At 34.9% G+C, this 18,708-nt stretch overlaps 1 protein-coding gene across 3 annotated transcripts in view; it reads left to right on the top strand.

Annotated features, from left to right (window-relative positions):
• LOC126978688 (voltage-gated potassium channel subunit beta-2) overlaps positions 1-15,758 on the top strand; it is a 43,484-nt gene extending 27,726 nt beyond the window's left edge. For all 3 annotated transcript variants that reach the window (XM_050827691.1, XM_050827690.1, XM_050827692.1), the window contains 8 exons: positions 826-958; positions 3,477-3,616; positions 4,108-4,198; positions 4,852-4,967; positions 5,884-6,014; positions 7,635-7,788; positions 9,401-9,464; positions 10,705-15,758. In XM_050827691.1, the coding sequence (XP_050683648.1) occupies positions 826-958; positions 3,477-3,616; positions 4,108-4,198; positions 4,852-4,967; positions 5,884-6,014; positions 7,635-7,737 (714 nt within the window). In that variant the 3' untranslated portion in view covers positions 7,738-7,788; positions 9,401-9,464; positions 10,705-15,758. The remainder of the gene's footprint in view (positions 1-825; positions 959-3,476; positions 3,617-4,107; positions 4,199-4,851; positions 4,968-5,883; positions 6,015-7,634; positions 7,789-9,400; positions 9,465-10,704) is intronic.
• Positions 15,759-18,708: the final 2,950 nt, after the last annotated feature.

The raw sequence follows: 18,708 nt of genomic DNA, 5'->3' as shown, positions 1-18,708 counted from the left end.
GAATTCCAAGTGATAAAGTAAATTATACTACACTTACAAGCAAAATAAAAACACTTTAGACCGGTACTTTTGAGCACTCCTCCTCCTAGATGCAATATCGAACTTAACTCTTAAAGACTATAAAAACACACTCCGACACTCGAGTACAGTTCACAGAAAGTTATTGGGCCAGCTTCGTCTTCTGTAGACTGTTTTTCCCTATTATTTTCACCCACTGTTCTAAAAAGAACTTGTGCACCTGAGTTGACTCTGGTGCTATGTAGGTATGTATTCAGGCACTCATACTTTTTAGTCCCGGATTCGTATAAGTCAGCTTTTTACTAGCCAGCTATCTATCCAGTGATAATATCGGACACGCCTTACTGACTCGCCATGCATGCCTCGAGAGCGTACGTCCCTTACTGTCATAAAAAGGGATCATAAGTGTCGCGGAACTTTTTGACCCTGGCAAAGAATGGGTGAAATATGTGAATTTCACTACCAACATTTCCTAGTAGTAGAGCCATTGGAAGAAGGAGACCTTTCAAATAGGCCGCTAATGCTCGATTTACTGTGTGGCAACAAGGATCAGTTACCATGAGTGAGCCATACGGTGATAAATAAAAATGTTTATTTTGTAAGTAGGACAAAAATAGCACTGTTATTATGTGTCTTAAATTGGGATGGTAACTTAATTAATATTTAATTCCCCATTTAAGATATTTTGAATACATTAATAAATTATTATTATTATAAAACAGATTATGAGATTCCCTATTTTGCCTTTGTCCTTTAGTTCAATTAAAATTCAACAACATTCAATGTTCATTATTGATGTGTTTGTAGATAATGGATGCATATGCAAAATGCAGAGCGTTCAACTGCACCACTCCAGTCGTGGAACAAACAGAGTACCACATGTTCTGCAGAGAGAAGGCCGAGCTGTACTTACCGGAACTATATCACAAAATTGGAGTTGGTATGTCAATAGCATATCTACAAACTTAAGTTTGGTATAATATTTTATTTATAAGCTTAATTCATTTCCATTTCGTTCGGTTTGAATTTGGTTGGTAATTTTTGGTAAGCTTTCCTTGTTGATTTGGTTGTGCTCCTAAAGTTCGTTTCCTACCAACGCTAAATCACGCAGTTCTAGACCGAGACGTATGTAGAGATGTCAACATCGCATCTGCGAACTAATCTTCGATCGATTACGGTTACATCAATTGTATAAGACTCACGTAAGCCTCTGTGACTTTTTAATACCTTTTTATAATTAAAATTTTAACATGAACCTGACCGTAATTTGATTGAAAAAAGTAATTTTAATATTTAATTATTTTTATTTTATTCTACATACTATTATGATATACAAATGTATGCAATGGCTCCTGGACTGTCGATATTTTAATATCTTTCAACGGAATCCTGTCAAGCTAAGAAAACTTTTTTGAATTTCAATTTTAGAACTCTTTGGTAACCTAATGTAGTATATTGCATTCATTTGTCATTTGTTTTTGTGAATTGGCGGCAAATCTAAAACTCTAGTTACAGGTGAAAATGAACTTTTTCGACGAGAAAATTATTCAATGAGAAAATTTTCGGTCAATGAAATATTATGACTTTCGTTGTGGGCTTACTCAACAATAAAGCTATAATAGGCTGCGATTAGAATTTCTTAATGAAGCCCCATCTCGTGCCACTATTAACAATTGGTTTAACGAGTTTAAGCGAGGACGTAACAATCTCAATGATGATCCGCGTGAGGGACGTCCTTTAACAGCGACTACTGAAGATAACGCCAGTACTGTGCGACGCATGATAGAGGAAGATAAGAGAGTGACCTACAGCAGATACGGGCAAGCCTAGGCATTGGTATGAGTTATGTTAAAAAAAATTTACGTGAACATTTAGGCGTTAGCAAGCTTTGTACCAGATGGATTCCTCATACTTTAACCGACGACCAGAAACACCTTCGTATGGACTGGTGTCGCCAAATGTTAGATAAGTTCAACGGCGTTGACTCAAATGCTGTATTTGATTTTGACTGACACAGGTGATGAAAGCTGGATATATTGCTACGAACCCAAAACCAAAAGACAATAAGATCAGTGGGTGTTTCCTTTTATGGATCGGCCAACTAAGGTCAAGAAAGGAAGAAGTCAAAGAAAAAAGTTGATTGCCTCATTCTTTGGTCGGAAAGGTCATTTCGCGGCAGTTGTTCTAGAAGATGGAAGTACAGTTGCTGCAGACTGGTATGTCAATTTCCTGAAAAAAATCGACAGCAGCGCCTTCGAAGCAGGATCCTCCTTCACCACGACAATGCTTCAGCGCACTCCGCAAAACGGACTGTTGAATATTTGACTATGGCAGGTGTTGAGATAATGAGTTATCCGCCATACAGTCCTGGCCTGGCGCCCTGCGACTTTTATTTATTCCCAAGAACTAAAGATAAAATTCGAGGTATTCGCTTTACGAGCGGATGAAGACTGAAGAAGAGAAGATGCGGTGACTTTCTACATTAAGCCGTTTTTTTATTTTCTCAACATTTTCAGTGTTACTTAGGTACCGACTAGTGGAGAGTTCAATTCACATCGTACTTAAGAAGCGATCTCTCGGAGAAGAATAAAATTTTGTTCATGACATTTATAATTAGTATTCTACACGTAGGCAGGTAGACTAATGTTTATCCTCCTGGCGCGCGTGCGTCACAACTCACAAGACGTGCTTAGCCTGCCGGCACTCACATAGTACTTGCTGGCAAGCATCCTCAAATTTATTGAATTAGGTGTTATTTGCGGGAATCCATAATTATTCATGAGTGTTAATTCCGCTAATTTTCGTCTTCAATTAATTCGACACGTGTTTCTACATGAGGCATCCTCAGGAGATGTTGACTCGCCAAATTCTGGCACGATAACCGCTGTTTTATACCCACATCCTTTGAGTAGGCGCGTTGTGATTGGTCGGCTGTTGTGACGTATTACCGGAAGAGATACATAACAAAGGTGAAGAGACCAAATTTGTTTGTTCATTCAAGAATGTAAACTTGTTATTTTACTGTTTTATTATTTCCGTTCCAACACATTTGGACCACAATATATAAATGTAAAATAATGACATGAAATTACACGATAATTACCTAAATTATGGGGTATAATAATATTCTCGTTGGTTGTATTTAATACCTTCTTTATATCAATATTGTTTTTTTCTTCGTAGCACGAAACAGATTTTTGTTTTATTACGCTAAAGAAGAATATTTCTAGTGGGCGTACACACACTTTTTTTAAGTTTTCTTAAGGCCATGATTTATAAACATGTTAATAAAAATTTAATGGGTGCAAAGATTAATCATGATTGTTTATATAATAACCTAATCGTATTTATTTATAAAAAATACATTCAAAGCAGTAATTTCGTCATGATTAAATAATGCTTTTAAGTTTAAATGATACTTATATTCGAACTGAACTTACATTTCATAATTAAATCAGGAACGATGGTCTGGTCGGCTCTCACAACTGGTAAAAGCCCTAACCAGGGCGATGAGGTGACCGGCTTGTTCGCAAAATCACGATTCAATCGGAAATACAGCACCTTCAGCTGGTGTGAGAATGCTTTCGCTGAGCAAGAGGTAGGTATATATTACTATTACTTTGACAGATGCAGGTTAACTTTATACTTTTAAATTTGGCACTATTTTGTGGAAAACTATTGTGATGCATCAGGACAATGATGTGATATTTAGCATTTATTGAAGTAACTTATAATGTTTCAAGCCAATGAAATAAATTTAACAGTAAAATTGTGACTTACATATTGTTCGAATTCTCAATTCAAACCAAAGTACATTGCGAAAAGCTGTACAATCGAACTAAATTTTAATTTGTGACAATCATCTTCATTTAGTTACTTTGATTGCATTTCCTCAAAGTCCGAGCTCTATACAGTACTTAAGATTACATTCACGTGTTCAAAATTAGCTTGTTTGTATATAATAATTTGGTTGGTTTTAATTTTGGTATTAAGCAGTGACATGTACAGAATTGTATTCATACATTAATTACCTTTTGAATTATATAATTTCTGAGCAAATGTCTAGCAAATGATTTTTTTATTGTCTAGAATCAGGAAAATAAGGATGGTACCCCTGGAGAGGAGGTTCGCAGTTATCGCGATAAATTGAACGCTTTAGCTGAAATGGCGAATAATTTGAGTAAGTTTCTAATAGAATTATTTATTTTATTTACTAAATCAAATTAATGATGGTGAAACTTCTTATTAGATCCTTCGGAGTTGTAAAAAAATATGGCCGTTCAATAAAAATAGGGCGTTATATGAATTATTATATATTTAGAAAATATCATAAAATCCGCCTGCTACTATAAAATTCAGCCTGTCATGTAGTGCTGGTCTCACCTCTGAGCGAACGCCCTCCAGTATAAGCTTCTTCCATAAGACAGCATACAACGAAGAGCGGCTCGAATCATCGACGATCAATCTCTGATTACCTTCATTCTTTGCCGTTGCGTAGAGATGTAGGTTTTCTCTGATTCTTCTACCGCATTTATGACGGGGAGTGCTCAAAGGAGCTCTTCGGTTTGATACCGGTTCAGTATAGTACTCTACAACCACGCATTTTGCGAGGAACTTGTTGCCTCGCAAACTGCAAAATGTTGTCCAACTTTAATCTTTTTCTTTACAAAATTGAATTGAACTTTCGATTCACAATTCTGAACTGCTTTTATCCGGTTATTGTATTATCTATAACAAATAAACTTTTACTAATGAAGCTTTATCAAAATTCCTTCAAATAAAACCCTTATATAAGAAAATATGTTAATGAAATTAATTGAAATAAAATACTAGGTTGTTCGATCACTCAACTTGCTGTGGCCTGGTGCTTGAAGAATGACAATGTTAATTGCTTGTTGTTGGGAGCTACCAGTTTGGAGCAACTTAGTGAAAATATTGATGCTTTGCAGGTAATGAATAGTAGAATATAATATAAAATAATCTTGCTTTACAAATATCAGAATAAATTAAATTATTTAATAAAACAATAAGAGCTTTCAGTAGAAATTGAAAACAAGTCACGCATTATTCGCTGTTAATACAAGATGCATTAATTGAATAGCAAAAAAGTTGTACAAAATATTAGAGATTGATTTTGTTTTACAAATAATAAAATGAAAACAGAAAACAATCATCAAATATATGAGCTTTCAGTAGTTATTTAATACTAGTCACACTTATTCGATGTTAAATATCTTGTAAATATTTATTGAATAGCAAAAGTTAAGTTTGCGGTATAAATGGAGTAAGATGGTATATGTAGGCACCTCATTGTCACCAATGGAATGTAGGAATTGAAAAGGAATTGTTGTCTTTAAACAAGTTTAAGTTGAAGATGACCGTTTATATGTTTGACATGTTATATCTCCAAGTGACGACAGCAATTGCGATACTGTTAAGAATTTTGGGTTTTTCATGAATCCTGAGCAAGACTACATTCACTGTATATTCTGAGCGTATCTTTTATCATCTAGTGAAACATTCACTCGTCTCGTCAGTTTTTTATAATTTAAAAAAATCAATTCGTATAACTCAAGCCTGTCATACACGGATAAAATGTGGAGTGATCACTCAATTGGACAGTCGACCGCACTAACAGGTGTTAAGCTCTGAGGAAATATTCAAATTGATGCCATATCGTACAATCTTCGTCAACAGTAATTCGATACCCATTACAATCGACAAATCGATACCATTCGGAAAAGACGTTTATAATAAATGTTCACCCATTCGTGGTAAATAATATACAAAGTAACAGGCAAATGTAGAAGACGACGAAAAGAAGATGATGCAAAAATAATATAACTTGATTATGAAAATCAACAGATCGTGCCACAGTTGAGCCCTTCAGTAATGGTAGATATTGAGCGCATACTAGCGAACAAGCCACAGCGCCCGCCCATGGTTTCGACACTGGCAATGCGCAACCAAAGAAACGAAGCGCGCGCGGATAGTGCGTAAGTAATTTAATAATTGACTGTTCCAACAGACGTTGTTTAGTCCATTGTATAAATGTTAATATAAATCGTTCTTTAATACATTTTCAAAAGCAATCGTTAACGTGTAAACAAGACAATAATTGAAGATCTATGTTGTATAAAGTTGAAGAAAATTAAATAAAATTTGTAATTCTGTAGTATGGTGATTGTCCAAAAAAAAAAAAAAAAACAGTAAGTACATATAGGCTTGAAGATCTGAGAAATATTTAAAGAAATCAAAATTACTTATATTCTCCATTATTTGCGATTGTGAAGTTTGTGAAAACTTAATTATTATAAAAACAATATACTTTTTTAATATTTTACTCTCAGCGAGTTCACAGGTGTATTGAGATCATCAAATTCATGTCGTGCCTACATATTTATTACACCTTGTAGAATCACTAACCTTTTTCCATTGGTAAAAATGCATTTCGATAAATAAAAGTAAATTTAAATGTCACAAATTGAAATACAGAACTATTCTTTGTATCGATGTGTTGAAGTTGAATTTTATATAACGCGTGTTTTTTAGTTTTTTTAAACTATTTTTTATTTCATTTTTTAGTTAATTTTTATAGATTGAATGAAGGTAGTTTAATATTTGGGAATAATAATAGTTTAGTTATATTGAAAAATCACTTAATTCAGCTAGCTGGAGATCACCGAACTAGCTCTTATAATAATTAGCCCAGTTAAATCACGCATTAATTATTTATATTTAAAACAGGTTACTTAAACAGCGCCATCTTTTCGTAAATAAAAAAATTATTTCATCATTATAGAATCATTTGTACGCGTACGTTCCATGATATCATTTCATAATAACCTTCAGAGTTTATTGAAATGCTGCTAGATGGCGTGAAATACAAATTCACCGCCATCTATTCGCTTCTAAACGAATCAGATACTATAATTTTGTGGAACTGTCTTGACATGTCGCGCAGTTTCTTTGTAGTTTACAATAAATTACTAGATGGCGCTTATTTTCATGTTACTATTAGCGTTTACACGCCAATACATCTCCCATTCACCTTTATTTTTTCCCGATATCTCTGAAAATCATCATCATAATAATCATCGTAATAATGGAGTTAATCACGTTTAGGCAGATACTTTATTTTAATGTAAAGTCTAAAAAGATAAAAATCTAGATCAAGTAGTTATTATATTATCCTCTTGTTAAAGCGTTATTTATCTGAAATATTTTGTTCGTGTATTTCGGTAATAGTTCTAACTTATTTGATAAAACTTACTAAACGGGGACTTTCAGTGTTAAAAACCGATCTAGTCAGGTCTATATCTCCATATTTCTCTATACGGATGGAGTATTAATAATCTCATCAGAAAACGTATTTACTCCTTTACATACATCGAGCAAAGTTCTGTCACCAAAGTACTTATTATTAACTACAATAAATTCTTGAAAATACAGGCTGTACTCATAAGGATAGTCCCTTTATTGCGTAATAAGATCTGGCACTAACTGGCACATAATATTTATCTTCTAAGCTCTTATGTTTAATTACGTAGTTAGTTCAGTGATTGATTTACACCTCCACACATTAAGTAAGCTTAATAAATATTTTTACTCATTAGAGGCGCCACGCCATCCACTTCTGCAAACGCCTTAGCTAAGTCTGATGATGTTGAGGCTAATACCACCCCCGACAAGGAAGAGAAGGCATGTAAGCTTCAATGATATTGGTGGAAAGGAAGCTCTGACACAGCTTCCAAGTCTAGTAAATCTAAGGTAAGTTTGGACGAAACTACACAAAATAATTACTATTCTCTTAATAGAAATAATTGAATGCTTGAATCTCTGGTCTGGCGCACCCCAGTATCAGCTCGATCCATTTGACCGCGTGCAACGCAGAGCAGCTCGAATTGTCGGGGACCCAGTGCTCTGTGAACGGCTGGATCACTTGGCGTTGCGTAGAGACGTCGCTTCATTGTGTGTCTTCTACCGCATTTATCACGGGGAATGTTCCGAAGACCTGTTCAACCTGATTCCTGCCGCCGAATTCCACCGTTGTCAATTCGCACGACACGCCACAAATTAGGATATCATCCCCACCATATGGATGTGTGGCGGTCCTCCACAGTGCGATTTTCAAGGAGCTATCTTCCACGTACTACAAAGCTGTGGAATGAGCTTCCTTGTGCGGTGTTTCCGTGACGATACGACATGGGTACCTTCAAAACAAGCGCGTACACCTTCCTTAAAGGCCGGCAACGCTCTTGTGATTCCTCTGGTGTTGCAAGAGAATGTGGGCGGCGGTGATCACTTAACACCAGGTGACCCGTACGCTCGTTTGTCCTCCTATTCCATAAAAAAAAATGCTTAATTATTCCCCTTTCTTACGACGTCGATATCTTTATAATTACGAGAAGAAACTTTAAATGGTGTCTTACACGCGTTTCATTCACATACAGAGTAAACCTAATTTAAATTGACCTCAAACTGCAATAATCATTGCAGTATCCGTTGTCTTCTCTACTAGGATTCACTTTTCAATATGTAACATTGCGATTGCCAAATGTGAGTCAACCTTACTCACTCGTGTGGAAGGGTACTTAGTAGATAGTGAGAAAATACTTCATGAAGCGCTTCAAGATATAGGTCTGGCTACGCATATTAAAGGATTACACCTATATTACTGATAAACTCCAGCATATTCTATCAGATACAGTTCACTACGTGTTAAGCCATCAATTTCTTGGCTTTTATTTCTTGCTTCAGAATAAAAATCAATCTAATCATCGTGACTGTTGCTTCTCAATATATTCTTCATAATGTTTTGTATGAACATAGGCACATGCGTGAACATGCTAGAAACGGTCATAACCATAATATTAATGACATTAACTTAAAATGTCTACTTAAGCTCGCCTAAGTCGAATTAGTGTTTTGTGGGGCGAATGTTATGAAATTCAAAATCAGTGTTAGAAAAAGTTTGTGTGGTAAAGGTTGCTTTATCATAAATGACTTTCTTAGTGATACCACACATTGGAAATGGAACGTCAAATCCTAATTTTAATTTGAATTGCTATTTGATCTGATTTCTATCAAAGATTTCCAATTAACTACGCATCCGTCTCGCATATTTAATTCAGCCTCACGATCTCGTTGTATGGCATCTGGAGTGAGATTTATAAGATACTTTCTTCTACTTTCAACGAAACAGTGTAATGAAAACCTTTCCACGGATTTTGCTGAATTATTTGAAATAGATTTATCAACATTAATTCTTCCAATGTTTCTGTTATTATCTCTGGTGTTGCGGTGATCACCTACCAGCGCATGAACTGCTAGTCTACTTTGAATAAGGAATTTATATTTATAATGTTTTGTATCTTTCCAGGAATCCCATGAATCTAAGCCCAAATTCTTTCTAAATAATGCTGGAGAAGTAATTCGACGTGTGGGTTAGTATTCTCACATTCTATACATAATTTAATTTAATTGATAATATCTATATTGATTACAATAAATTCATAGGCGTGCTGTAAATGTATGTTTAATAAAAAAAAACGCACCTCTTATGCAAACCTTTACCTTTAATATTAATAAAATTCTATTATTCATATGTGCTACCTATTGAACGGTTTTAAGTCGGTGCCAAGTCCTAGACAAAATATATTTTTTAAACGTAGTTTTTATTTATTTTTTACTTTTTAGTGTCAGTTAATAATAATAATATTATAAAATCAACCAAAATGAAGAGTCCTAAAAAAGGCGTTTACAAAAAACAATTATATCATCCACGTAGACAAAAATTTTCGTAATAAATATTCACGATGAAAACTACTGGGCCAAACTATGTAAAATTTATTTGGGACCAAATGGCATTTATTCCGCATCGAAATAAAGAAGAATTACGTAAATCGGATCATGAATCTCAGAGTAATCGGTATACATACATAAAAAAATCCGATCGAATTGAGAACCTCCTCCTTCTTGAAGTCGGTTAAAAATTACGTTATACACATTATTCCTAAGGTTAATACGTAAATATCCATCCCTACTCTGTGCTTATGGTATCGATGCCAATAAAAAGTTTTTAAAATTTTTATCTGTCCGATTGTGCGTGTCTCCACGGTAATTTCGGAATCGCAGAAAAACTAAATCAACTTGAAGGCGGTTTCTACTAATGATTAGCGGAAATCTTGTAATGTTTAGTATTCGTTTCATTACAATCGACTTACAAAGTAAACATTCAACCCATTACATACATTTACATTACTTTACATATGCGCCATTCTGTACATGCACTTCAGCCAAATAAGCTGAAATATTTGTTAGCTGTAGTGTAAATCCAAAATTGGAAATTTTACAAAGAATTAGTTACTTTTGTATTACAGTGATGCGCGCGCATCTTATAATTTCACTATCATCATTTTTTCATAACGCGCCTAAAGAAGTATAACTTCAAAAAGTTTAAATAATTTGTAACTGATGGAGGAGGGGGTTATCGGTGTTAATGGGCTCTAGTACCTACCTCAATACCTATCGGTTTAGCCTCGTGTATGTTTAGCGATTTACTATGCTTATAAGAAATAAAAAAAGGTGTTTTAAGTCCTGATAATTTGACACTAATAAGCTAAGGGACAACCTACGCGTTATTAGGCTAGTAAGTATGATTATATTATTATACAATCATTTCAGAACATGATGGAATAAGGTCCGACACTGTTGTATCCGTTTCGTCATTGAAAGGCAAACAGCCTGCGTCAGGAGGGAGCAAGGTGAAGAAATCAAAGTCTGATTCATCACGGCCCAGTTCATCATCTCTTCAACAATCATCGTCTGGACAGCTGTCCGCCACCCGTGATAGAAAATTGTCTCGCTTTAATCTAGGCTCACCTACAGATGTGTAAATGATAAAAAAGTGAACATATTTTTTTTAAATATAAACTGAAATATTGAACAAACAAACAGTTTGACAATAGCTATTTAGCTTCGTACTTATTATTACCACATTATTATTAATGAGAAGTGATGGTGTAAATGTGTAGCTTCTACGGTTTAAGCAAATATATAACATTTAATGGACATTTTTATGGGTTTCCATAGCTTTATCATATAACTTAGTATTTAATTCACATAAAAATGTGACTCTGCACTATAGTGTTGGACAACAGAAAGAAACATCGATTTATTCCTGTGGTGGTGACAGTTTATGTAACTGGGAAATGCTTTATTTGATAAGTTTTGCTTAACTTGATATGTTTAGATGATAAGAATGACGTATTACAGTGAGGTGATGTATTTGACGAATTGGAAGCGACTTCACAATGTGTTTGTTCGTTTAGATATGACTTGTCTTAATACAGTGACTTGACGTTTGATATGTTATGCGGTAATGTTATTGGCTGATTTCAGTCACTGCTGAATCGGTGCCGCTTGGCCGATCGCCAAATAATAAGCAAGAACTATTATAATGTAATTGCTTTGCAAATTACCACGTAAGCACTTATATTGTATCTAAGCTTAACTATATATTACTATATAAATAAACACTTATCTTAAGAAATGCTAAGGCAAAGTTTAGAAATATTGCATACAAATTAATTAATTTAATATTAAACGTAAACATTGTATTGTGCGTAAAGTTAGAAGGAATTATCTAAGGACGTGATTGGAATTGTTATTAGCTGGATGGAATCCATAAACATGAAAATGTAATTATTATAAGTATATTATGATATGATATTTATCGTTAAGACAAACTCAATGTTATTTATATTATCTGGTATTTATATAGAATACTTATGTACTCGTAAAGCGCGTGTCAACTGTTTTGGCTACTGTGACGTATGTTCAGAGCTCAGTATAATATTATGAAGTAATATGTAGGGCCACGGCCGGTCAGTAGGTAGCCCTCGATGCTCTGTGGGCAGGTATAGTGAAGGCTACCGGTCGGTTGAGGCAAAACGAAACATGGTAGCAAAAGGGTATGCGAGACTTTTGCGAAGCTGTTTTGTAAAGCGAGTTAATGACTTTCAGAAGAAACAAGACTAAATTTTCAGAAATCGGCCACGTACGTAGTGTGGTGATTCCCTGTTCGGCGTTTATAATGTATGAAGTTTTACTTTTTTTTATGGTAATAAGGGACGAGATGGGCGGACCTTCAGCTGATGGTAATTGATCCGCCTTGCCCATAACAACCTAGTGCAGCTCAGGATTCTTGAAAAACCCAAAAATTCTGAGCTGCACTACAATTGCGCTCGTCACCTTGAGACATAAGATGTTGTCTTATTTGCCCAGTAATTTCACTAGCTACGGCGCCCTTCACACCGAAACACAGTAATGTTTAAACATTACTGATTAGCGGAAGAAATAGGCACCGTTGTGGTACCCGTCACCTAGCCGGCATCCTGTGCAAAGGAGCCTCCTACTGAAGGCACTTTTCCCTGCAAAGCAATATTGACTGAAGCTAAGCTGAGCTAAGTCAAAATTTTATACAATTATTTTGTTTCTTCTCTGCTTCAATGGACAGCCTTAGACCGGTGTGTGATTGTTAATCACTAATTTTAAAAAATATTTGTACAGTTGTAAATGTCGAGCAGTAAATTTCATTTACAGACCATCTTTGAGTGGTCACACGAAGAGACAACATAACATTAACCTTGCAATTACTGCCTATATTCAACCACTACTATGTGTATTAATATATAGTATTATATAAGAATTAATGTATTCAATCTAGATATATGTTAAGAATATTTGCGCAGTTACATTATTAGTCGTGTGGGTTAAGATATTTTGTATACGTTTAATACACATTGAACAGTATGTATAATAACCACCTGTAGTCTATTTCTTAATATAACAATAATTTTATTTTCTACTTATAATATATAAAGTATTTTTTGATCCCCGATTTCATTCAAAGTTTTTACTAATATAGAAAATAATTCATTTGATATTAAAAGCCAACTTCTCTATTTGCCTATTCTCCAAATTTGTCAGTTTATTTAGACTAGACCTTCTCGGCCTATACCTAATTCTATGGCGTTTTTGTATAATACGATTCATCTACGTAATTTATCCTCGCTTGCCTTGCACGAACCCAGGAAATGGAACTGCTCCTGTAAGTTATCTATTTAACTCCCACTTAATAATTCTGATTGGATACTGCTCTTTATTTAATTATACTTTATGTCCACTGTAGGTTATGTTGTGTCCTGGGCTTTTTAATATAAAATGAAAAATATGATAATGTGGTCCGTAAATATTGCAGATAAATCATCATCATCTTAGTCATACATATTTTAGCTCTGGTAGGTACAAGCGCTCTTTACTCGGTCATTATTTGTGCAAATATCAAAGTTACATTTAATTTTATCAGTCGATATGGTTAATATTAACTATCGCATGGACGTGTCAGAATCACATTTCATAATTTTAAAACATAAGGAATCTTTGTAGAGAATAATCACTTATAAAAATTATAATTGTATTATTATAGCCGATTGTTTTTTTCATATTTGAGATTTTTTTTAATTAAGATGAGTTACAGGATCTCAATTTGAAATTAACAAGTTAACCCTAAATAAGAAAAATACAAAGCGCGTACATAAATAATTTTATTCTGTACCGTTTTACATAAATAACTGTATTTTTTTATAAATATTTTTCTTTCTAATATAAATTATAATTTTATTGTAAATGCCGTTTTTAGTATACTAATTCAGATTAGTAATAAGTATTATAATAATTTAAATGTATATTTTTTTAAATGAGTTCTAAATCCATCATACATAGTTTATTATGTAAAAGAAAAGTTTATTTTCGTTCGGGATATATTTCTGTTTAGATTCATTTCGACAAAAATGCAAAAATATGCATAGATATAAGTCTGTGGGCATTAAATATGTAACATTTTACTTAATAATTGTCGGAATGTATTGAGTAGCTCAAAGTAGTAAAACGTAGGTGGGTTTGACTTAGCAAACCCTTAATAAATAAAAATTATGTTTAAAATAAATCACTTTTTATATGAAACCGATAATGACTGTAAATTATTATTTTCGTGATTATTGCAATGAAATGGAATTAAATGTTGCATGTTTAGTGAATAAGAATACTATAATTAATCACGTATTTATTAATGAAAGCTTTTTATACGTTACACATTGCCAGTAACTCATATAGTCTTAATGTTGTAGTTTATCCACAGGTATATGACTTTACATATTACACGTCTCAGTCAAGAGCAAAACGCTTTGTGAAATAAAAAAATCGTAGTAAGGAATACCTTACGATTTTTTATAATAATGGGGTTCAAGAAATGTTTTATTATAATGTTTGTATTTGATTAATGATATGACGATGAACATAGTCATGTTGACAGTGACACCTTCTAAAACGTTGACTGACTTGGAAGACATGGGTCTTCTACAACTACAAATTTATTAATGTATCTGATTATATCAATAACAATAACATTCATGCACTGTGTGAGTAAGTGATTACTTTCTCTCTTATGGAGATGAAGAGTGGTAGCTGTGGGAGACTAACACTGTAACCCTTTTTTAGTAATAAAAGAGGGGGCAAACTGGCAAAAGGCTCACGTGCTGAAAAATGGTAAGACAGCCGCCCATGGACTACTGAGCTGAAGATATGTATTGCCGGCAATTAAGGTGGGAGCATGCTCTAAGCTATAAGGTCCCCAAGTCAGTCGGAAAATTGCTGCCTTGCAATAATTTTCATTAAAAAGTGTCTGAGCACTCCCCGTAATATATGCGGTAGAAGATGCAGAGACACCCATCTTCTCTACGCAATGCCAAAGAAGAAAAAGAAGCCAGTCGGACATGTGAATATGAGCCACTCTTTGTTAAATGAGGCCAAATGAAAGAAGCTAATACTTGGTAGCGCCCGGATATTCGAATTCCATGTGAGGCTGTATTTGTACCTTTTATAGTTGTCTTATTGACTACGCCATGCTTTTTAGAGGTCAATATGGCCTTCTGTTCCAACTGACCATGGCAATATATGTTGCTCAATATATCAACATCACGCACGGCGACACAAGCTGTGGCAGTTAGATGAGTGATCTCGGGTCGAGGAGATACGTAAAAGGGAGACTGTTTAGTGATAAACGCACAATTTGACAAATCTGTATCTTATAATAGCAAAACTTCTTTATTAAACTTATATGAATGAAAAATATTAAATTATTCAATGTAGTGTACAAGTCAGAAACGTAGATGTCACGTATTATCTTGCATTACTGTTTGATCAATATTGTTAAAAAATTAATTAACTAATTGTTATTTTTGGCTGGGGTCCCTATAAGATAAGAGAGCCTAAAGTTTTAAAAATAAAAATAATTTCTTATCTAAGATCGTTTTAAATAATACTCAACCTATAATAGAACAAATAAGAGTCTCGCAAAATATATAGTTTTAAGTTGCGAGATAGTGTCTTAAGTAAGTCTAAGTTTAGTAATGCACTTTCTATTTCACATTTTTATTATTGCCGAGTTTGAAAAACTTGGAGGAGGGCCCACGTTATTTCGCAATAGATTTATTTTTACATTTTCAACTGCTCTGTTACTCATTCGTACAAAATGTATTATTAGTAATAAATAAAATAATCAATGTACCCAATACTATTTAATCCGATTTTGATATCGTTAGTATGTATTCCAAATAACAATACCTTAGATTGTCGTTGTAAAGTCAAAGATTTCACGCAATAAAATATTAACTGCAGTGTTGTTTTATTTTTTAAATCGAAGATCTTTATTACTTATTCAATAAATTATTCTACCCTTATCCTTCCATCGGCATGAGTGGTCAACGAAGCTAAAACGGAGGTATTCAGTATTGAAATTGCACTAGTGGCGACGGGTGCATTGCAATCTTAACCTTTTCGCCAGTTAGACATTATTACCTGGGACTTTGTAACGAGGGTCGTGTTCGCTTTTACCCCTTAAGCCATTTCCTGATAATAATCCTAATAGCCCCAGTAATAATTATGTCCTTGGCGCAAAATCTCGAAGTAAAAAAATATTACAAAACATGCAACTATGCTGTATTGTTTTGTTAACATTGTCAACATTGAGGTGCTATAAAAGAATTGACGTACAATCGCCTACTAAAATCACTGGAGTAAATTAAACGGTACAGAGACTAAGCTTCACACAACCACGCGAAATGGTTGCACTACTACTTTGATTCAGGGCATTTGTGAGTGTCGAAGAAATTTGTAATGTGTTAAAGAACCATACTTGATAACTGAGCACTAAATCATCAAAATCAAATATTATGATTTTTATTCTGCTTCAACGCCATCTAGCGATCAGTCCAGCATTCCAGTAAGTTAAAAAAAGATGTAAGCACATAGTAGGGATGAATACGATCCCTTCTGTTTACTTTTATTATTCATTAGGGTATTTTATGATATATGCAAAAAATATATATGACGAGGAAAGAACCTCTGTATTGTTTTTAAAAGGTGTGACGTCATTACTGTTGACATCAGAATTGCTATCTTGCTGAAAATCACTCATTTGTTCTTCTAAAGAAAACTACATGAGTAGGTATTTTATTACTTTCGTTTATTCAACGGGCAGCGTTATGACGTCCCAGAGAGGTCCGTACCGTACGACAGCCCGAGCACGACTGACCCCAGTGTCGATCGTGCGGGCTGTATATAAATACAAGGATCCGGCGCACATGCTCGTGTTTTCAATCCATGTTGTTTTTACAATAATTTCACATCACAATGTAATTAAAGGATAATCTATGAACTAATTTTAACTAAAATTAGTTAAACTGAATTATTCTCGTTTTTATAATAGGTGTGTTGTAGTATTTGCGCCCATACGGCCATTCTGACAGGCGGTGCGCGCTCTGCACCAGCCTCGTTGGTATTTGTAAGTTGTAGTGGTTTCTTATAGATTCTCTTTAGTTCTTATCGACTGTTATCATAACCGTAGGTTGTCGAAGGTTCTTGTAGAGTTCTCGAAGATTCTCGTAGAGGATTGAGTGTTCTCGTAGATTTCTCAAAGATGTTCTAAGAGAATTGGGAGGTTCTCAGATTTTCTCGTAGAGGATTAGTAGTTTTCTCGTAGAGTTCTCGGAGGGTCTCGTAGAGTTCTCGGAGGGTCTCGTAGAGTTCCCGTAGATTAATAAAAGGTTTTCATCAGGATGTTTTGAATTATAGAATAAAACTGTTCACATTGTGTATCCATCAAGAGTCCGTGGTTAGCACAAGTGTGTAACGTGAGTAGGTCAGAGGTAACACGCTCCAGACACTCGTATGGATCTGTGGTGTGTACGTGTCTAATCACAATTCCACAAGGCTTCCCAACGGTATCTCCATGGTTCTCTTATGGATACATCATGGGTCCGTGGTTATCCAAGTTTATGACATGATTAGCTCAGAGGTACCACGCTCCAGATATTCATACGGATCTGTGGCGTCTACGTGTCTACTCACGATTCCACAAGGTGTCCCAACGGTATCTCTGATGGATACATCAAGCACACGTGGTTCTCACAAATGTATGACGTTGTTAGCCTGAGCTACCACCGCCAAAGGTACCACGTTTCAGGCACTTTTCTCGTAGGACTCCCTCGTGGATTTATAAAAGATATTTGTCTGTTTTTTTTGAATTATTGAATAGAGGTACTTCCCTTTACTCTGATTATCCTCACACTGAGTCTTAGTGTGGCTGCAGTGACAGCCTTTCTCATATGATTGTTGTAATGGGCTGGGTGTGTTGTGCAATAGGATCTCGGTGAGTGGGTAATTCGTTTTCCGTTGATACGGTCAACACGTAAATAAGCATGTAAAGGGTGCCATCCTGCAGCACCACGAGCTGACACCAAACTGCACCGTCAAGAGCGGATTCCGCGACGGAAAATGCGCCTCACGATTCTCCATCCTCCGCTGTAGACGCTATGTATCACGCCAGGCTATGCAGCAAATGCAGTTGCCGCTTCGTAGCACCTCGAGACAGTGACACCATTGGATCCATTAAACATGAAAATAACAAAAAATAAATAAAAATTTGAAACAGACGGCTCGTAAACGGCTACTGGAACTGGTGCCGGCATCTTCTCACAGGAACTGAACATACACACTTCCATACCCTTGGGCACACACAGCTCCATCTTCCAATGTGAGTGCGTAGCCATCAAGGAAGCCGCCAGCGCAATATTAAGAAGAAAAGTACATGGCCACAGAATCAGAATTCTCTCTGACAGTATGGCGTTACTAACAGCGCTGCAGGGTACCACCTACAACTCAGCACTAATACACGAGTGTCACCAAACCCTCGTTCTGCACTACGCATTGCAGCGCACTCGTTCCAGTCAAATAAAGTAGACTTGAATCCTTTATCTCCGCTTCGGTAAATAAAGCACATAAGTGCACCGACATTTTCTGCATCGTCTCCATCAAGAAATGACTTGGTATCCCTCTCATCTGATTTCCATCTGTGCTTGTGTTTTCAATCCATGTTGTTTTTAAAATAATTTCACATCACAATGTAATTAAAGGATAAACTATGAACTAATTTTAACTAAAATTAGTTAAACTGAATTATTCTCGTTTTTATAATAGGTGTGTTGTAGTATTTGCGCCGATATATATAATTGAGTTAGTAAGTAGTAGTATGCTATCTACTACTTAATAATAATACTATCAAGAATA

Source organism: Leptidea sinapis, chromosome Z, assembly GCF_905404315.1.
Source record: "Leptidea sinapis chromosome Z, ilLepSina1.1, whole genome shotgun sequence".
Taxonomy (NCBI): Eukaryota; Metazoa; Arthropoda; class Insecta; order Lepidoptera; family Pieridae; genus Leptidea; species Leptidea sinapis.
The sequence above is the reverse complement of the archived record's forward strand: the minus strand, read 5'-3'. Positions and strand labels throughout refer to the sequence as shown.